Source organism: Clarias gariepinus, chromosome 2, assembly GCF_024256425.1.
Source record: "Clarias gariepinus isolate MV-2021 ecotype Netherlands chromosome 2, CGAR_prim_01v2, whole genome shotgun sequence".
Lineage (NCBI taxonomy): Eukaryota > Metazoa > Chordata > Actinopteri > Siluriformes > Clariidae > Clarias > Clarias gariepinus.
Genome location: NC_071101.1, coordinates 50971304 through 50993667, shown reverse-complemented (window position 1 = coordinate 50993667; position 22364 = coordinate 50971304). Strand labels below are relative to the sequence as shown.

Here is a 22364-nt window from a genome sequence, read left to right as displayed (position 1 = left end):
ATTTTTTTTTTTTAGGGGTATTTACATGTAGCTTTTATGACCAAAGATTTTAATACAGGAAGCACACAACAGAACAACAATCCTCTGATTAATATAGCAAATCCCCAGAACATAACAAATTTAGCAAACCATGCTCCCCAAGCTCCCAGTTTTGGATCTAACCAGTCCCATATTTTATTATCCCTTCCAGCATTTTCGGTTACTTCACGTCTCAGATTTTTAGTTGATTCATGGCTTTAGTAAAAGTTCCCTCGGGTTCTGTGTTATTAGGAATATATGTACAACATTGATCACCAAACACCTCCTTTTTTAGCCAATAACCAATTTAGTGCTTGTCTATTTTGCCAGGTCATTGTACTAGTAGCTACTAATTGTTCTCCTAATGCAGCCAATGCATCTTAAGTATAATTAATAAATCTCTGTTGATTATAGTAAATATAGTTAATCCATTCAGCATTTTTATTAGGTGTTATCCATATAAAAATAGACTCAAATCCAGATTTTACCTCATCTCTGGCTTTGAATTCATTAGGTATAATTCAATTTAATTCACTTTTATTTGTATAGCGCTTTTAACAATTGGCATTGTCCCAAAGCAGCTTTACACAATCAAAATAATTATTTAAGTTTGTATGGAATTTGAATGTGTATGAATCAAAATGGTCAGATTGTCCCTGGTGAGCAAGCCGAGGGCGACAGTGGCAAAGAAAAACTCCCTGAGGTGGTAGTAGGAAGAAACCTTGAGAGGAACCAGACTTAATTCAATTCAATTCAATTCAATTTTATTTATATAGCGCTTTTAACAATGGTCATAGTCTCAAAGCAGCTTCACAAAAATTAAAGAATTATTATTATTATTATTATTATTAATTTTTTTTTTTAGAAAAGAAAAGAAAATATTTGGAAGTGTGTATGTGTGAGAAAAATGTGTCTTAATAATAATTAGATGAATGAATGATGAATGAAATGTCTCTGATGAGCAAGCCAAGGGTAATGGTGACGGTGGCAAGGAAAAACTCCCTGAGATGGCAATAGAAAGAAACCTTGAGAGGAACCAGACTCAATCAGGGAACCCATCCTCATCTGGGTGATAACAGATAGAAATAACATCATGTGTGTTGTGCAGGTGAAAGTTCAATATAACAGAAGTTGTGTAGATAAACATGAAGTCCAGTTCAGCACAGGGAGTCAGTAGGTGCAGAGGGCAGATGGGGTCTGGGTCACTGGAAGCACAGGAGCAGGATGTGTAGCTCCAGCCATCATAAAGCAGAATCCAGCTGAAGCTGGTCCTTCTCTGGATGCCTCAGGATCCTCACAGGGTTGGCCTTTATCTACTGAAGCTGGTACAATCTCCAGATGCCTCGGGATGGGTAGAAAAATACAGAAAAGATGGAGAGAATTAGCGTAGTTGCCATTCAGGATAGATGTACTGGAGTATGAGGTTATGGGATGAGTTACGCGTATGCCAGATTAAAGAGATGCGTCTTGAGTTTACTTTTGAATTGGGAAACCGTGTCTGCTCCCCGAACACTGTCTGGAAGGCTATTCCAAAGCTTTGGAGCTAAATATGAAAAAGCCCTACCACCTTTTGTAGATTTTGAAATTCTGGTAAATTACCAGAAGTCCGGAGGTTTGTGATCTTAAGGAACGTGGTGGGTTATAGCGTATCAGAAGACTGGTTAGGTATGTGGGAGCTAAACCATTTAAAGCCTTGTATGTAATTAGTACTATTTTGTAATTAATTCTAAACTGAACAGGTAGCCAGTGCAGGGATGATAATAAAGGTGTTATATGATCATATTTTCTGGATCTAGTGAGAACCCTGGTGGCTGCATTTTGGATTAACTGTTGCTTGTTTATTACGGATGCAGGACAACCACCTAGTAATGCATTACAATAGTCCAGTCTGGAGGTCATGAATGCATGAACTAGCTTTTCTACGGATAGGATACTCCTAAGTTTGGCAATATTTCTAAGATGGAAAAAGGCTGTTTTTGTGATATTGGAAATATGATTTTCAAAAGACAAGTTACTGTCTAATATTACGCCCAGGTCTTTTACTGTTGAGCTGGTGGTAACAGTACATCCTTCTAAACGCATGCTAAATTGTGAAAGCTGTTGTGTACTGGTTTTTGGGCCGATGAGTAATATCTCTGTCTTATCTGAATTTAGTAAAAGAAAGTTATTGGTCATCCAATCTTTTATGTCCTGGACAGACTCGGTTAATCTAGACAACTTGGGTATTTCATCTGGTTTTGTTGAGATATATAATTGGGTATCATCAGCATAACAATGGAAACTAATCCCATGCCTTCTAATGATGTTTCCCAAGGGAAGCATGTATATTGAGAACAGCAGAGGTCCTAAAACTGACCCTTGTGGGACCCCATATTTCACTGGCATTACATCAGACGGTACTCTATTTAGATCTACAAAATGGCATCGATCAGACAGGTATGATCTAAACCATTTTAATGCCTGCCCCTGAATACCTATATGATTTTGTAGGCGATCTATGAGAATATTATGATCTATGGTGTCGAATGCAGCACTAAGATCAAGTAAGACTAGTATTGAGATGCAGCCTTGGTCTGAAGCTAAAAACAAGTCGTTCGCAATCTTAACTAGTGCAGTTTCTGTACTATGATGGGGCCTGAAACCTGACTGAAATTCTTCTAGGATGTTGTTTTCCTGCAAGAATGTGCATATTTGAGCGGATACAACTTTTTCTAATATTTTTGATATGAACGGAAGGTTTGAAATCGGTCTGTAATTTGTTATTTCATTCGCGTCCAAATTAGATTTTTTAAGAAGCGGCTTAATAACTGCCAACTTGAAAGGTTTAGGGACGTGACCTAGACATAATGAAGAATTAATAATGTTTAGAAGTGGCTCTCCAACCGTAAGCATCACTTCTTTTAAAAATCTGGTTGGTATTGGGTCTAACAGGCACGTTGTTGATTTAGCTGAGGGGATAAGTTTATACAGCTCTTCCTGTCCTATAGCTGTAAAGCACTGAAAATCTAAATGTGAAGCTATAGGCTGAACTTGATCGTGAGATACTATTAGAGGTTGAACCTCCATTATTTTCTTCCAGAGACTATCCTATTTTTTTTCATTAAGGAAGTCCATAAAGTCTTCACTTCTAAACTGTGATGGGATACTCTCTGCGGGCATCTTAGGTTTTGTTAGGCGAGCCACTGTACTAAATAAGAACCTGGGGATTGTTTTGGTTTCTTGCTGTCAGTTGGCTAAGATGCTCGGTCCTAGCAGTTTTTAGGGCCTGTCTATAGCTGCACATACTGTCTTTATATGCAATTCGAAAAACTTCTAATTTAGTTTTCCTCCATTTTCGCTCGAGGTTACGGGTTGCTCTCTTTAGGGCGCGAGTATGACTGTTGTACCACGGTGCAAGTGTAAAATATAGCGCGGGTTTATTATGTATTTTACTGAGTGCAACATTAATGATGAGCACTTCAAATGAGTTAAACCTGGGCCTTATTTTCTGAGCAACAGTGAGTACATCATTGTAGATAGTGGCGACACCACCACCACGACCAGTTAGACGGGGCTCGTGCTTATAGAAATATTCTGACGGAGTAGACTCATTCAGACCAATATATTCATTTGGTTTAAGCCAGGTTTCAGTGAGGCAGAGTGCGTCAAGGCAATAATCTGTTATCATTTCATTAACAATAAGTGCTTTAGGCGCAAGGGATCTAATGTTGAGAAGTCCAAACTTTAGAGGTAGATTTCGATTGCTTATTTGGCCTTTTTCTGGTTTAATGGTTACCAGATTGTTTCGGCTGGATTTAACAAATTTATTCTTTTTTCTCACTATTCGGGGAACAGACACAGTTTCTATAGTACAAGCTATGTGTGTGCATCTATTAGTATGGTGGGTTGTATTGTGGCTGATATCTAAAGAATCTAAGGTATGACTTACAGCCAGTCAGATGGTTCTTAATGTCCTGGAGATGTTGTCTAAAAGGACCGCCGCTCCAGCTCTGCTAGGGTGCAGGCCATCTGTGTGGTAGAGCCTAGGACGCTCCCAGAAAACATTCCAGTTATCAACAAAGGGTAATCTCTGTTGTTGACACCAAGATTGTAACCATTCATTAAAGGCAAATAGTCCACTGAACCTCTTGATTCCTCTCTGAAATGTCGGAAGTGGTCCAGATACGACGATCTTTGTCGTGGGTGATGTGCTGCGGACCTTCTCAACCAGGCTTCTGAAGTCTTTTTTTAGGATCTCCGTCTGCCTCAGCCTGATGTCGTTCGTGCCAGCATGAAGAACCACAGCTCGAATGTTCTTCCTCAGGGCCGCAGGCACCTGTGCAGCAACATCAAGAACACGTGCACCAGGTAAACAGCGAGTGTACGCCTTACCTTTAGCCATGGTAGCACGCACGTGCCGGACGATGGAGTCTCCGATGACCAGCGCGTCGTGTGCCGTCTCGCGGAGAGGAGCGAAGCGGTTTCGCATCGAGACTTCGAAGACTGGTGGTGGCGGAGGAGGAGAGGTCCTCCCCGGGGCTTGGCGCGCGTCTTCCGCTGCTGCAGTATCCAGGCCTCGTGGTATCCCGGCGCCGGGGTGAAGGAAAGCTGGTCGGGCTGCGTCCTCGGTGCATTGGACCTGGGCAGAAAAGCATGCGGGGTTGAGGTTGTAGGAGAACAAGACTCTCACAGAACAAGACTCTCTCACAGCCATCGGAGCCACGCCGATGTGTGCTGGATCTAAGTCAGTGTCTGAATCCTCAACCTCTGACTGCTCTCTTAATTGTATATCATAGCCAAGATTAGGAAGAGATGGAAACAATGGCTTTGATTTAGACAGAGATAGATTCCCTGCTTGTTTTTCCAAAACCTCGAGTTTGGTTTGGAGAGAGTTAATTGAACGCTGAGACTGCTCACATGTTTTTCGAGCAGATTGAGTGGCACGCTTATGATTAGCGCATTCCTGTGCAAGTTTACTGATCTTTTCGTCACTCTCACGCTTCTCACAATCCCGCTCTGCAGTGTGTGATTGTATTAGAAGAGCATGCCACTGCCTAAATACTTGAACTGCAGCTTCAAGGTCTTTACGCTGCACACACCTTTCCAAAGCAGAAAAACATTGCTCTCTAGTCCATTTATCCTCATCTTTAACACCAAGAAATTTGCACAACTTCACCCTTTTTATGCTGCACAATTTATCTAACATCTGCCCCAATTCCTTCTCAAAACAGGAATCATCAGCATAGGGCAGGGATTCACAAACTAGTGAGGTCTGCCGTCCGTCACACTTAGGATCCTGAAAACACGTCGCCATATTGTCAAACAATATTAGGGCTAACTCATTCAGTACTGAGAAAACTACACGTTAGCACGTTAGACTTTTACTGATTCCTACACAATCATCCAGCAGCAAGGATTTTTTTTTACAGGATGGAACTCACCCGTGCTGTCATGCACAGGACCTCCAGGGACTAGAGTCAGAACTCAGGCAGATGATGTTGCTGTCACCTGGATCAGTCGTCACGTTGCAGTCGTCAGACAGAGACCATTACTGTCCCACCGGAGTCGCCAGGATTGTTGTAAATAAAAAAAAAATCTTCTGGATCTGACCAGAGCATTAGATGATCAAGGAATCAGGAGACTCAGAGCCAGGGTTCAGCTGGAGAAGATAGTTTTAATTTGCATGCATGCGTCAATCAGTCAGCCTGGGCAATGAAATCCGAACATAAATGGCAAAACACCCATTTTATACTACGATGTAAACATCGACCCAAGGCCAAGAAAGGAAAAACAATGGAAGAAAAATACAATTAAGGTTAAAAACATAATGTGAGAACTAAGTAAACAAGGACACTTATTAAGTAAACAAGGACAGTTATTAAGTAAACAAGGACACTTATAAAGATCACGCTAACATAAATCCATTATTAATGATTAGTGCCATATTCATATAAAATATTAAGGAAAATTAGAAATAAATTCCTCAAATCTTAGACTCCGTCCACACGAAGCCAGTGCGTTCCCTATCCGATCATTTTTTTTCGTGAACACGGCGTCGTCTTAAGAAATATCTGCGTACACACAAAACCACTGAAAACGATGTAGTATATATGCCAGACCAGTATGGGGCACTGTAATTCTGCCATAGAGATACACTATACACGGAGAAGAAGACTTTGAGCATGTGCATAACCTTGCGCGCTGTATACGAACCAAGATGGTGTTGTCCATTATCGCTTGTTGCTCATAACAGTTGCATAGAAGCAATAGATTTTGCTGTAATAAAGCTAGTAGGCTTTGTAGCAACACGAACACAATCATGTAGTCCGCCATTATTGTTGTTGCTGTTACGTGTGACGCAGCCGACACGTGATGTGATGACATCATCGTTTCACAAAATATACGGATTGGCCGTACACACGAAGACGCAAGGGTGTTGTTTTCAGATTTATCCACTTTGGGACACGGTTTCAAAAAATAGCGGTTTCAGTCTCCTAAAACGCCGGATCTGTGTGGACGAAACGCCAATACGATAAAAAATGTATACGTATACAGCGAAACACGTCTCCGTGTGGACAGGCCCTTAGTGGAGAATGTACTGACTCCGCCCACTACTGACTGTTAAATGGTGCTAAGATGGGTTCTTTCGACCTGCCGGCACGCAAATGTGTTTGTGTTAAAGCCAGCTCAGAATGCAGGAGCACACGCACACACACACACACACCTGTGGCACTTTAACCGTTAGTGCATCAACGTTGTCTTGTAAATAGCTGATTAACCCTATGAACACAGCTGTTCAAAAGAAATACCAAACAGACACATGCTCTATTTTGACCGCAAGTAAAATACATCAATACGTTAATAATTTACACCATAATAACATTAGTGCAGAAGGATCTGAAGAGACTTGTCTCTATTACATCATGACTTTGAGACGTCCACAGTAAATTTACCGTAGACAGTGTTTATTATGCTGAACATTACAAAACAGCCATGTCCAATAAAACAGTGCATCTTTAATAAGCCATATTGGTTTCGAGTCAGAGGTAAAATTAACGAAAGACTGATAAGCCCCGTAAACTTGATCCTGAACAGCCACGGGCTGGCTTTAAAATTGGTAACTGTTTTTATATTTATGTTTTTTGCATATATTTTTAAATGTTCAAATAAAACGTGATTTTCAGAGTATATAATTTGTTGTCTCATCTGTTTAAAGCGTTGGCTTAAATCACAATATAAGCCCTTTCTCACGCAAGCACTCTCTTTTTCTCTCTCTTGCACACACACATATACACACACACACACAAATAACACATGAAATTGCGTAAAACCAAATGAAACTAGAGCAAAATATATAAGCAGCAAAAATACAGTAGTATCCTGTGTGATTCCTGTCCCGCGATAACAGGCGCTAACCCTCTGGAACTGTTTAGTTCTTTTAGTCTTGTTTTCAAGTGTGAATGTTTATGGGTATTTAATCTGTCTCTGCCGCCGCATCTATTCACAGTTGTGATAAGTGATTAATGCCCCATCAGATCTTTGATTGAAAACCCTTATGCTGGTTAAATGACTAGAGAAATACTAATCCGTATGGGCAGATATTTGTTCCAGATATTATGCGCCATTAATCGATTTGTTATGCCAAATTTGACTGTCAGCAAAAAAAAACATCAGCGAAAACATCATCAAAAATGTCATGAAAACAAACCCAAGCAGATGTTACATTTTGAGCTTTACTTTGCAGCAAAATATTATCTACCAGTGTATTGAATGAAACTAGATAAAATACAACGTAATGTAAAATACATAGCCTGCATTTATTCTGTACCTACAACTATCGGTATGGATAAATTACAGGTGTTACCGTGTCTTTAAGGATTTTAAGTACTACTATAGTTACATTTCAAACCATAAGTTGAAAGCAGCTTTATTGAGTTTAGGTGCTGGAAAATTGAGACACTATATGATAAACCATATGCAAGCAATAAAATTAATAGAGCAATTTAAGAGATCCTTTTAATTTAGAACGAGATACAAGACAAGGATGCCCCATCTCACTATTACTTTTTGTCTTGTTTCTTAAACCTTTGAGCCAATGGATAAGACAAAACTATTTAATTAAAGGTAATGACAAGGGGTTTCAAGAGCATAAAATAGCTCTCTTTGCTGATGATCTATATTTCCCAACCTACAAAGTCACTGCCTATTTTATTTTATTTTCTTGAAGGGGTTGAGGCCATATCTGATTAGAAACCTAATGTCACAAAAAATCAAGTTTATTTATGAACCGGCCAGACAAATAAAAGTGAAATTTAATTTAAAATGGGATACGAAGTCAACTAACAAATTCTGAAGTTAATTAGTTAATTGATTAGTTAATTATAGTTAAGAAGTAAATATGATTGGTGATCAACCTAAAATATTTTATTTAAACTACAGTTCCCACTTTTAATTTGACCAATCATGTAATTTAAATGAGATGTCGATGGTCATGTTGATGCTTTTCCTTAAATACTTCTGAGATCCAGCAATCCTCAATGTAACATAAGATTTTCACCCCACCCTTCCCTGTCTTTTATTTCCACTTTAAGGAGTTACCAACCCTAGCTAATAGAAGTTTTAGAAGGTCAGCTCAGACTACTCACTGTGACTACCACTGGAAGCAAAATGGATACATTTTGTGGATGGTAATGGGCATTTTTCATTAGTGGTCAATAAGAATCAGGTAGAAAATGATGGGGAAACTGAACTATGAACTAAGGCATTTATGTTTAAATAAATGTTTAAACTCTACTCTATGATGGTGGTTATAAATGAATGACTATCTGAAATACAAGATGCAACCCAAACCAGAGGCAAGTCATAAATAGTGAAAAGAAAAAGCAGAAAAGAAGAATGCCATGGATAAGGATGCAAAAAGAAGCACTAAGAGCTAAGAGAATAGGAATACTGATGCCAACAGCATCAGTAGAAGAGATTGGCATTTTATGCCATGGATAAGGATGCAAAAAGAAGCACTAAGAGCTAAGAGAATAGGAATACTGATGCCAACAGCATCAGTAGAAGAGATTGGCATTTTATACCAAAGATCTTAGAGTGTTATGCGCTGTGACCTTTGGTTTACAATAATGTTTAGCAAACTCCTGAATTACCATTTATTATGTTGCAGTATGCTTGCTTAACTTCAGGCTCATACAATTAAGACAATTGCAGAACAAATCAAAACAGAATTTTTGTGGTTACATTACTATTAAAAGTTGCATTAGTAAAAAAGTGCATCACACATGCCTTTATCCAAAAACTCCAAGAGTGCATGTGTGTCTCTTAACTTTTGGTGGAAAAAGGTGTACGTGTCAGAGTTATTTTAAGGAGAGTAATTTTTCTCTGCTGCAATGCTACATTGGGTTTTAGAGTTCTCCTGACTGCCAAATACCACTTCATTATGTATTTTATTATACATTTTTATTGTAGAATGGTCCAAAAGTCTGAAATCTTTATGGACAATGGTTCTATTTTGCATTTGCGTATTATATTATCAGCAATACATCTATGCTGATCTTTTAAATAAAGTTAACATGTGCTCAACAAAAAATGTGTTTAATTTTAAATACTGAATTGCAAATTGTGCAGAATCACGAATACTAAAGAGTCAAAACATTACACTTTTCATATCTTTGTTGTGAAACTTTTATTGTTTCATTAATTTCAGGGTTAAATAAACTGCACACATTTTTTGTGTAATTTCAGAATGTCAGTGTAATATATACAGTATATAAAATCCAAAACACATTCATAAAAGTACACTGATTAATGCAGAGTCCGTTTGGAATATTTGCAGAGTTATAATTAATTTAATGCACTTTCTAAACCATGGATAAAACAGAGCATAAATAACTGGATTAATGGTGGAATTAAGATATAACACAATAAAGACTTTAAGAAATGTTTCTGTCTGTAGCTCAATAAGATCACCTAATAAACTATAAATAAAATATGGAAGTAAACACACCAGAAACACAGAAACCAAAATGCCGAGGACTTTAGCTGCTTTTCTCTCAGACTTCATTGAGTGTGAGCTGATTTTCTGTGTTTTGGGCCGTGTGTGATTATTAAGCTCTCTGATCGCAGTGGCATGTTTCTTAGCAATTACAAACACCAGAGTGTAAAATATGATTATGACAGAACATGGGAAAATAAAGGTTATTACAAGATCAACTACAGACCAAACCACATTTAGAAAAAGATAACACTCTCCAGGACACATTACAGAACTTGTGCCGCTTCCATTAAAATAACAGAGTGCTGCGTTATAAACCAAAGAAGCACACCAGTTGGAGGAAACCACAATGCTCATAGTCCTGGTAGAGATTGTGTTTGTGTAGAGAAATGGGTTTGAGAGAGCCAAATACCGATCCACAGCGATCAGAGCAATATGATATATAGACAGGCTTGTGAGAATATAAGCAGTTACAAAAAAAATTATGCAGTAACACTTTTTAAAAATCCAGCATGACTCAGTGGTCCAGATTAACATCGGTGGCATCACCAACGCCCCAATGAGGAAATCCGACACCGCCAGAGAGAGCACGAGCATGTTAGTCGGTGTGTGAAGCTGCTTGAAGTGAAAAACAGAGATGATGACGAGCAGATTTCCACAAACTGTTAGCAGAACCACAGCAGCTGAACACACATATAATAAGATATAAACTGCAGGAGATACAGATCTCTCTGGACAGGAGAAATGCTCACAGCGATCAGACTGGTTAAACTCTGACAGGTTCATCAATAGATGCATTTTAAAACAAATAGTCCCTGTTACATCATAAACAAATGAATTGAAGGTCAGGCAGCTCAGATATTTTTATAGTTTAGAAAGTAGGCACATCCCCCAAGTTTGATTGACAGCTTAATGAACATGTGTCAATCACCGGGAATAACTAAAGACCAGAGAAGGCTTTAAGTTCACAAAAATACCTATTGTTTGTACAAGCAAGTTCACAATTGTATTTCACAAAAATTACTCAAAAATAAGAAACCCAACAAAAAGAAAATAATTAAAAGCAAACGAAATCCACAAAAACTGCTTGTGATTAAACAAGTTACAGTGTGGATAAATTTAAGTAAGCTTCGAGGTTTTCTATGCAAGACACAAATGCACAGAATGGTTGGTTTATTACTGGCAAAAAAGTGCTGTATATGGAGAAAGCTGCTGCATGCACACCCCGGCAGTGACAAGAAAAGACTGCTGCAGATGGACAAAGCACACTCCATACAAATTCCTGTGGAAAAGAGTAGCGTCTGCGCACCTGGAGTGGCTGGTGAAAACTCTGAGAGAAGACAATGACAATGGAGATGAGGCTAGTGACCCCTCTAATCCTTTTATGTCCCTGTTTCAGCAGGAGAAAAAAAGATCGCAGCTTTGCACATCTGCAGCGAGAAGACCTGTGATTAAAGCACTGCTGGAAAGTAACAGAAATAGTCTGGGAGATCAATGTTGGAGCAAGAGTGTGTTACTTACAGAGTTTATATTTATATCAGCAGTCCAGTTGGAGATAATCCAGTCATTGGGAAAATCTGCAAGATACAGTCTCTGAAAGTCTCTTTTTTTAAAGTCTGTAATAAAAAAAAACATAATCAGTGCGCTGAATCACCATAATCTCCCCTACTTTTTTTCTCCCTGCGTTTGCTTTTTAACAGGATCAGATGACCATGTTGGATTATTGGATTCCTCTCGCCTTCAGAACCACATTGCTTTTAACAAGCATAACTACAATAAGACCGAATACTTTTAAAGCTGCATTAAATTGTGCTAAATAAAGACTCTTTGTGATTGTGACTTCTAGTTCCTGTGTGTTCCTTCCGTCAGATTTATTACACTGGTTGAGATTGTGGGTACACGGAACAGAACTGGGGCCACTCTGGTCTTCCTAAGAATATGTGGGACACCTGGAGCAAACATCAAAAGCTCCTTGTGCAGACTTAATACAAGGTTTAAAGGCTACAACAAGCAGCTTCATAAAACATCTAATTTGGACGCAAATGAAATTACAAATTACAGACCGATTTTAAACCTTCCTTTTATATAAAAAATATTAGAAAAGTAGTATCAGCTCAAATATGCACATTCTTGCAGGACAACAACATGTTGAACAACATCCTCAAAGAATTTCAGTCAGGTTTCAGGCCGCATCATAGTACAGAAACTGCACTAGTTAAGATTGCAAACGGCTTGTTTTTGGCTTCAGACCAAGGCTGCATCTCAATACTAGTCTTACCTAATCTTAGTGCTGCATTCGACACTATAGATCATAATATTCTCAAAGATCGCCTACAAAATCATATAGGTATTCAGGAGCAGGCATTAAAATGGTTTAGATCATACCTGTCTGATCGATACCATTTTGTAGATCTAAATGGAGAACCTTCTGATGTAATGCCAGTGAAATATGGGGTCCCACAAGGGTCAGTTTTAGGACCTCTTCTGTTCTCAATATACATGCTTCCCTTGGGTAACATCATTAGAAGACATGGGATTAGTTTCCATTGTTATGCTGATGATACCCAATTATATATCACAACAAAACCAGACGAAATACCCAAGTTGTCTAGATTAACCGAGTGTGTTCAGGACATAAAAGATTGGATGACTAATAACTTTCTGTTACTAAATTCAGATTAGACGGAGATATTACTTATTGGCCCAAAAACCAGCACAAAACTGCTTTCACAATTCAGCCTGCGTTTAGAAGGATGTACTGTTACTACCAGCTCAACAGTAAAAGACCTGGACATAATATTAGACAGTAACTTGTCCTTTGAAAATCATTTTTCCAAAATCACAAAAACAGCCTTTTCCATCTTAGAAATATAGCCAATCTTAGGAGCATCCTATCCATTTCTGATGCAGAAAAGCTAGTTCATGCATTCATGACCTTCAGACTGGACTTTTGTAATGAATTACTAGGTGGTTGTCCTGCATCCTCAATAAAGAAGATTCAGTTAGTCCAAAATGCAGCCGCCAGGGTTCTCACTAGATCCAGAAAATATGATCATATAACCCCAATTATATCATCCCTGCACTGACTACCTGTTCAGTTTAGAATTAATTACAAAATAGTATTACTTACATACAAGGCCTTAAATGGTTTAGCTCCCACATACCTAACCAGTCTTCTGATACGCTACAATCCACCACGCTCCTTAAGATCACAAAACTCCGGACTTTTGGTAGTTCCCAGAATTTTTAAATCTACAAAAGAGGGTAGGGCATTTTCATATTTAGCTCCAAAGCTTTGGAATAGCCTTCCAGACAGTGTTCAGGGCTCAGACACGGTTTCCCAATTCAAAAGTAGACTTAAGACGCATCTCTAATCTGGCATACATGTAACTTATCTCATAACCTCATACTCCAGTACACCTATCCTGAATGGCAACTAGGCTAATTCTCTCCATCTGTTCTGTATTTTTCTACCCATCCTGAGGCATCAGGAGATTGTGCCAGCTTCAGTAGACAAAGGCCAACCCTGTGAGATTTCTGAGGCATCCAGAGAAGGACCAGCTCCAGCTGGATTCTGCTTTATGATGGTTGGAGCTACTCATGCTGCTCCTGTGCTTCCAGTGACCCAGACCCCATCTGCCCTCTGCACCTACTGACTCCCTGTGCTAAACTGGACTTCATGTTAATTTAAATAACTTCTGTTATATTGAACTTTTACTTGCACAACACACATGATGTTATTTATATCTGTTATCACCCAGATGAGGATGGGTTCCCTGATTGAGTCTGGTTCCTCTCAAGGTTTCTTCCTATTGCCATCTCAGGGAGTGTTTTCTTGCCACTGTCGCCGTCACCCTTGGCTTGCTCATTAGAGACATTTTATTCATCATTAATTCATCTTATTATTATCTAGACACATTTTTTCACACATACACACTTCCAAAAATTTTCTTTTCTAAAAAATTCTTTCATTTTTGTGAAGCTGCTTTGAGACAATGACAAACCTCTCTCATCTCCAAAACAGCATGTGAGGTGCCCCTCCTGAATTCATGTTGAGATGCGCAACACCTGCTCACCAAATTAACAGGGCATGATATACTGTAGATGTACAGATCTGGCCATTGAGAACGCACGTTTCGAGAAAAGGAATCTTGCGAGCTGCCGTGGCAGCACGCAGCAAGCTGTGAAAATGCCCTTTTCTACCTGTAGGAGGCAGTCGTGTTTTAATCTGAAGTACTGTGTGTCTACTGAAGCTGAAAATGTGTTATCTCTCTTAGACGCCCATTCACAGCAGGAAACAGAGATCATAAACGTGTCGAGCTCAAACTGTATCAGTATCATTATGATAAGTAGTGCTCCGAATTTATTATTATTGATATTAGTCTTAGTATTATTGTAACGCACCCGCGCATATGCAAAAAAAGAAAGTACAACAAAGAATAAAAAAATGTATGATAAGTTAGCCTAAAACAATATATATATATATATATATATATATATATATATATATATATATAGGTCCTTCTCAAAAAATTAGCATATTGTGATAAAGTTCATTATTTTCTGTAATGTACTGATAAACATTAGACTTTCATGTATTTTAGATTCATTACACACAATTGAAGTAGTTCAAGCCTTTTAATTGTTTTAATATTGATGATTTTGGCATACAGCTCATGAAAACCCAAAATTCCTATCTCAAAAAATTTGCATATTTCATCCGACCAATAAAAGAAAAGTGTTTTTAATACAAAAAAAGTCAACCTTCAAATAATTATGTTCAGTTATGCACTCAATACTTGGTCGGTAATCCTTTTGCAGAAATGACTGCTTCAATGCGGCGTGGCATGGAGGCAATCAGCCTGTGGCACTGCTGAGGTGTTATGGAGGCCCAGGATGCTTCGATAGCGGCCTTAAGCTCATCCAGAGTGTTGGGTCTTGCGTCTCTTAACTTTCTCTTCACAATATTCCACAGATTCTCTATGGGGTTCAGGTCAGGAGAGTTGGCAGGCCAATTGAGCACAGTAATACCATGGTCAGTAAACCATTTATCAGTGGTTTTGGCACTGTGAGCAGGTGCCAGGTCGTGCTGAAAAATGAAATCTACATCTCCATAAAGCTTTTCAGCAGATGGAAGCATAAAGTGCTTCAAAATCTCCTGATAGCTAGCTGCATTGACCCTGCCCTTGATAAAACACAGTAGACCAACACCAGCAGCTGACATGGCACCCCAGACCATCACTGACTGTGGGTACTTTACACTGGACTTCAGGCATTTTGGCATTTCCCTCTCCCCAGTCTTCCCCCAGACTCCTTGATTTCCAAATGACATGCAAAATTTGCTTTCATCCGAAAAAAGTACTTTGGACCACTGAGCAACAGTTCAGTGCTGCTTCTCTGTAGCCCAGGTCAGACGCTTCTGCCGCTGTTTCTGGTTCAAAAGTGGCTTGACCTGGGGAATGCGGCACCTGTAGCCCATTTCCTGTACACGGTGGCTCTGGATGTTTCTACTCCAGACTCAGTCCACTGCTTGCGCAGGTCCCCCAAGGTCTGAAACCCGTCCTTCTCCACAATCTTTCTCAGGGTCCGGTCACCTCTTCTCGTTGTACAGCGTTTTCTGCCACACTTTTTTCTTCCCACAGACTTCCCACTGGGGTGCCTTGATACAGCACTCTGGGAACAGCCTATTCGTTCAGAAATTTCTTTCGGTGTCTTACCCTCTTGCTTGAGGGCCTCAATGATGGCCTTCTGGACAGCAGTCAGGTCGGCAGTCTTACCCATGATTGCGGTTTTGAGTAATGAACCAGGCTGGGAGTTTTTAAAAGCCTCAGGAATCTTTTGCAGGTGTTTAGAGTTAATTAGTTGATTCAGATGATTAGGTTAATAGCTTGTTTAAAGGACCTTTTCATGATATGCTAATTTTTTGAAATAGGAATTTTGGGTTTTCATGAGCTGTATGCCAAAATCATCAATATTAAAACAAAAAAAAAAGCTTGAACTACTTCAGTTGTGTGTAATGAATCTAAAATATATGAAAGTCTAATGTTTATCAGTACATTACAGAAAATCACAGTATGCTAATTTTATGAGAAGGTCCTGTGTATATATATATATATATATATATATATATATATATATATATATATATATATGCGCTTTAAATTTACACTAAACAATAAACACTGCCTTTTGCAAAGTGAGTGAGTTGCGAGTGCGCGCTTTTTGATCAAAAGGCTGATAAACGCGTGCGCAGGTATGAGCAGATTCATTGATAAAACTGCAGACATACTCCCCCATACAGTAAATAAAAAGAAAAGTATCAAATTCAACTATTAAGTCTGATTTAATTGCTATCATTAATCATTTAAATTTTTTTTTTTATCTATTTTATGTTTTGCTGGGGAAATAAAATTTAGGCAGAGACATCCGCTCTGTCTTGTTATTTCATTTTAAACCCCTCAATTCTGCCAATTCCCTCATCATTAAAACCGGTTTGATAACTTCACACCTGTCATGAATGAACAAATTTTGGCAGTGAAGTGAAGATAAAAGTGAAGCTTTCAGGCTTTGAGCCTCAGTCACAGATTTCTTGCTTTACGTCATAAGCTTCATGTCTTTTTCTTGGGCTTCAAGCTTTAGGTCTTTTTCCAGATGTTGAGATTAGACTGTAATTTTGGAATGTTTACAGGGCACTAGATTCCTCAATTAGTTCTCACAAGATTAACCTCTAACTTTGTTACAGTATCTTATCTTATAACTCTGCATTATCTTATCTTGTTCACACATTACTCTTGCAAGAATCACCTGACTGAATTTTAAAGGCATATTTCATTCCTATGTTTTGGCTGAAATCACAAGTTATAACTAGTCTCTGGATTTGTTACATTATCCAGAGAGTATGCTGCCTTGTGCCCTACATCTCCTGGGATAGGCTCCAGAGCTCCCGTATAGACACTGAGTGAGTGAGTAAGTAAGTAAGTGAGTATAACCAGACTATTTACCCCTGAAGTGAAATGGTTTAGTGTTGGAAAATATTTCTGCAATAGTCGATTGATGGAATGTACTTATTTTTTTACTACAAAAGCTAAGAGATTCCAACAGAGTAGCAAATAACATGTATTTTATTCATAATATATACATGCTACATACAACTTTTACAAGAATATAGAAGTTAGCCTTTTTGTAAGCCTTTAACTATGACATATACAGTACATTACCACACAGTGAAATTCTTTCCTCGCACATTCATAGAATTCTAGGATCAGTGGGGCAACTGTCATGTGCAACAGTAAGATGTCACAGGGAGATCACTATCCTCTTTAAGGAAATGTTGTTTGTTACTTAACAAATCATGGTTAATACCTTATGGTTTACAGGAAAACAGAATAAAAATACTGACGCTCACAGCATCAGAAGAAGGGACTTAGGAGTTAAAGTGGTCTGGAACAACATTCCACAATCTTCAGAAATAAATAAATAACTGAATTGGCATTTTATACCTAAGATCCTACAATGTTACGCTTGGTGATCTTTGATTTACACAAATGTTCAGCGAAAATAGTTCTATGTTATATTTTTTAATATTAGCATTTTTGTTAATAGCATTTTTCTATTAAAAAAACATAATCTTGCAACTATTTACATTAACATCAGAATTCCTAGTGATTAGTATTCCCATTATTTGCTTTTTATACTAGTATGGCATGGTTTACCCCAGTTAGGCATTGAGTCAAATAGTGAACTGCAAATAGGGCAGACTCATGAATGCTGAAAATTCAAGACAGTACACTTTTCATATTCCTGTTCAGAAAATGTCATAATTTCATTAATCTCAGTTATAAAAAGACCCTTAACAGATTTTCATTGTAGTCTTAAAGTCATTGTAGACTTTTAGAGCACAAGTAATGTCAATGTTACAGACATATAGTCCACAACACATGCATGAAAGAATATTTAATAATACAGAGTCTGTTTGGAATATTTGCAAAGTTATAATTAATTTAATGCACTTTATAAAACATAGGTAAAACAGAGCATAAATAACTGGATTATTGGTGGAGTTAAGATAAAGCACAATAGAAAAATTCTGTCTGTAAATCAATTCAATTCAATTCAATTCAATTTTAGTTGTATAGCGCTTTAACGATTTACATCATCACAAAGCAGCTTTACACAATCAAAAGAATTAGGTTTGTATGAAATGTGAATGGGTATGAATCAAAATGATATGATTGTCCCTGGTGAGCAAGCCTAGGACGACGGCAACAATGGCAAGGAAAAACTCCCTAAGATGGTAACAGGAAGAAACCTTAAGAGGAACCAGACTCAACAGGGAACCTATCCTCATCTGGGTGAAAACAGATAGCAGGGATTGATGTGCATAATAATATGCGAGACTGGAAGTTCAGTTTAAGAGGAGATGTGTAAGATTAAAGTCCAGTTTGTTCCTGGAGGCTTAGGTAGACTGTAAGAAATTCTATTGAGCGACTGAAGTCACAGGTCCTCAGAGAACAGCTGTCTGCATCAGGCGAGAACAGGACCACTTTCATTAGAAAAGGGGAACTACCCCAGTTACCACACGCATTCCAGGCGGACCACACGGGGCATCCATCTGATGAGATCTCCAACCAGAAGCAGGACTCCAGGATGAGTTAGATGAATCTTAAATGAAGATGAATGTTATTTTTTAGATTGTTATTATCATGTTCTTTTGCTGTTTGGGTTCACCGTTAAATGATTACTTGAAACTGAAGCGCCTCGTGTAGATTCATGCCATCATACAAAGAGTCATTTTATCATACGAAGATTATTACGTTGTGCTCGGACCACTGACTCAAAAATTGACATTTTTACCATTTAAAATAAAAATGTTTTTACAAGCCCTTGAGCTGTTGTTTGTGCTTTTTTCTTTAATAATAACAATAACAATAGACAGATAGAAACATAGAGTCTGTCTAAACAAAATTAATTGCAGCCGTTTGCAAAATGTCCCTTTACGCCACCTGGCGGTCATTTCACAAATTACTTTGAATTGCGACTGATTTATTTTGGCTGTTGCCGTTTGCCCCAACAGAGTGCGTGGCATTCATAGACATTCCCCTTGAGTAACCACTGTATGATGAGCAGTCTGGAGAAAAGCTTCTTGTCTACTGTGGATTTCATCTTTGTCTTGGCTTGATCACTGAATGTATTTAGTTTTAGTTTTTTGATGGGGCAAATACATTAACTGATGGTGATAGCAGTCTTTGGTCCATAAATTCCTGAACAGCACTTTCCCCCTTTTCTGAAGCTGTGAGCAAATCCGTCATAATTTCTTCAGCTGCAACTATGCCATCTTGGTGTGAGTCAAAAGGATTCAGCATGGAATGTACTGTCTGTAACAGAACTTGTGATATCGTAATTCCAGAGACACACAGTCTTTGTCTTTAATATGCACAAGAATGCTAGTGTCTTCCTTTATCTAAGCTGCTTTGAGCAACTGGCCTGTAAAAAAACAAACATTTAATTAAATGAAATTGTTAATAAATATGTATTTAAAAAACATAACAGTTCTGACTGTTCATGCATATGTGTATGCAAAAACTGACTGCACTATAAACATTATAATGTACATGTAATGTAAATATTGTATGTATTTGAAAGTTAGTTATGGTTCTCAGCATATGGCATATAACTTTAGGGCGCCGTGAAACTCGTTTCTTGGCCGCATCCAAGAACTTTTTGTCAATAAAACGCCAGTAGCAAGTGGAGTGAAACCCTGCGTCGTCGGGCACACGGTCAAACTCGATTTCTAGACAATGTTTGCAGGTTTCTGCTATTTTCTGACTCTCACCCTGCAGGTCAAGCCACTGTTTGATGCAGTTTCTAAATGTATCTCACAGTGTGCATGTAAAATCCTTCGTTTCTTCTTTTTTTATGGACGTGAGATGCATATAGCACTGTTTATAAACCCTTTTACTGACTTTTGGTGGAGGTCTGACAATAATTTCATCCTCTTTGCTACTCGATAGTGACGACAAGGGCGCTGCCATCTTGGACCATGTTTACATGTCGTTCCGACGTTATGCCATCTCATTGGTCTAGCGGCAAGCACGTGACTCGAAGCCGCATCTCTCACCTTTAAAAAATGATTACGCGAGGATGGGACTATTGCCAACTTTATACACTTGTAAAAAAAAACAGCTGGATTATACATGAAGAACATTTATTTTTTCATTCTATACCAATTGATCCTTTTATTGGAATAAAAAGAATGTAGTGCCCAATATATGGGAATGGAATGAAACGAAAAGCTGCTTCACCTTACGACCTATATGAGGCAGTCCAACTTCCTGAAGTTCAAATTCAAATTCAAATTCAAATTTTATTTGTCACATACACCATCATACAGAGTACAATATGCAGTGAAATGATTTTGTGCGACCACAGAGTCGCGACGGCAGCCACCTAACCGGCGCCATCATAGAAGATAAGAAATAGATACATTAGGATAACGAGGGTAAAAAATCCCCTCCCAGACTGTCCTTCGAAAAGGGCAGTGTGCGATCAGGGGTACAAAAATACCTCAGCAACAAGCACATAAAAACATGTAAACACAAGACATAAACATTGCAACGATTAGGGTACAGGGGATAGGAAATGTCCAATGTAGGCAAACAGCTCCAGTCCCTGCAGCTAGAGAGCGCTGGTCCCGATTCCGCCTGCCCACACTGAAGGGAATAAGCACACGAAGGCGTTGGATATGGGGAAGGTAGAGTGTCTAACTGTAGCTGTTATGTGTGTGCGTGAGTGCGTGCGTATCAGTTTGTAAGCCTGTAACATCCCGTAATAGTCTGCGCCAGGTGTCCTTGAAGGGGGAGGGAGTAGGATTCCAGAGCGTCTCGTTATCTTGGTCTTCGGGGAGTTTGTTATGACTTCAGCCACGGCCTTGAATGCAGTAGCTGGAAAGAAAAAAGGGGCAGCCGAAAAAGAAAATCATATTTTCCAGGTTTCGAACAATATCTGCCAATTTCACAGATATTTAATGTCCATCACTGGTCTGCAGGTCTGTCCAAATCACGTTGCATAGCTGCTAGTCTCTCCAAGATGTTATCCAATTTGCGGTCCAGAACCACAGTCTGATTACCGATAGCTCTCGTCACCACTAATTCCCAGCCAGCCAGTCTCTTGGGTTTGAGACTGACTGCTTTTAAGATTTTTCGATATCCAAGTATCCCACCTAATCCAATTAGCAGAATCCCAGTTATCAGAGTTCCGAATAGGTAGATATCTTCAACATCCTCCAGAGACAGTGCGGCCAGGCACACAATGCGCCACTTCTCCCAACTGTCCATCGTGTATCCAGCAGCAAACGTCCCAGCAGGACAAGTAGGTTCCCCAGAACCCACACTTCTCGTCGAGAAGATCGTGTCAATTGCATTCACAGACCAGTTGATCAAATCCATATTCCTTTTTAATTTTCAAGAGCAAGACGAGGAGAGTCTCTGAATAGTATTCACAAGACAGACAAGAGAAGCAAGCGGGGAGAGATAAGGGAGGGAGAGCAGATGCGACCGCCTTCGTCAAGAGCCGAGAGGGAAAGGCTGTTGAGCTGTTACAATTCTGCCATGATGTGGTAAAGCATTATCACCCATGAACAAAAAAAGATGGGGGTGTGCTGGCGGAATTGGGGGATGATGATGGGTTGTATGATGTCTCTGAGGTAAGAATGTGCAGTGACTGAGCAATGTACAATAACCAAATCTGTTTTGCGGTGACTGGTCATGCCTGCCCAGACTGTTCCACCTCCTTCACCAAAGCAAACCTTGGGGACCATGTTGACTTCAGCATATTGCTTACCTTGCCTTCTCCAGCAATGCTGATGACAATCATTTTTATGAACAGGACGGTAGACCACAGCTCAATTGTCCAGGTCACATGGTCTTGTGCCCACTGCAAACGTTCCCACGGTGTCTTGGAGTCATAAAGTCACCTTCAACGGTTGTCTGACAAAGCCAGCATGGTGGAGTTGCTTGTGAATGGTTTGTCTGGAAACCCTAGTATTCCTTGCATCTCTTAAACAGGCCTGCAGCTGTGTGACAGTTGCATAACAATGTCTGAGTGCATAGGTCCTTACAGTAGGTTCTGGTCATTGTTGCGGTCTGTCACTCATGGGACTCCACTCCTGGGCCTGTCATGATTTCTGCCAGTAGTTCTGTGTCTTAATGCAAGTCTGGTGATGACACTTTGAGACACACCAAGTTTACGAGCAACATCTGACTGAAGGCGCGCCATGGCCAGGTGATGCTGCGCATCCATTAAGTGACGTTGTGTGTTCATGGCTGTTTGAATAATGAACTTGGAATGACTTACTGACAATACCAGCTTTTTA

General features: G+C 39.1%; 1 protein-coding gene across 1 annotated transcript; it reads right to left on the bottom strand.

The window, feature by feature from the left end:
- Positions 1–9787: 9787 nt before the first annotated feature.
- On the bottom strand, positions 9788–10792 carry LOC128541609 (trace amine-associated receptor 13c-like). The gene has a single exon (XM_053512109.1). The coding sequence runs from the start codon at positions 10790–10792 to the stop codon at positions 9788–9790; it is 1005 nt and encodes a 334-aa protein (XP_053368084.1).
- Positions 10793–22364: the final 11572 nt, after the last annotated feature.

Excerpts from the sequence above, each read along its gene's own strand:
- LOC128541609 (XM_053512109.1), bottom strand. The coding sequence starts at position 10,792 with ATGCATCTATTGATGAACCTGTCAGAGTTTAACCAGTCTGATCGCTGT.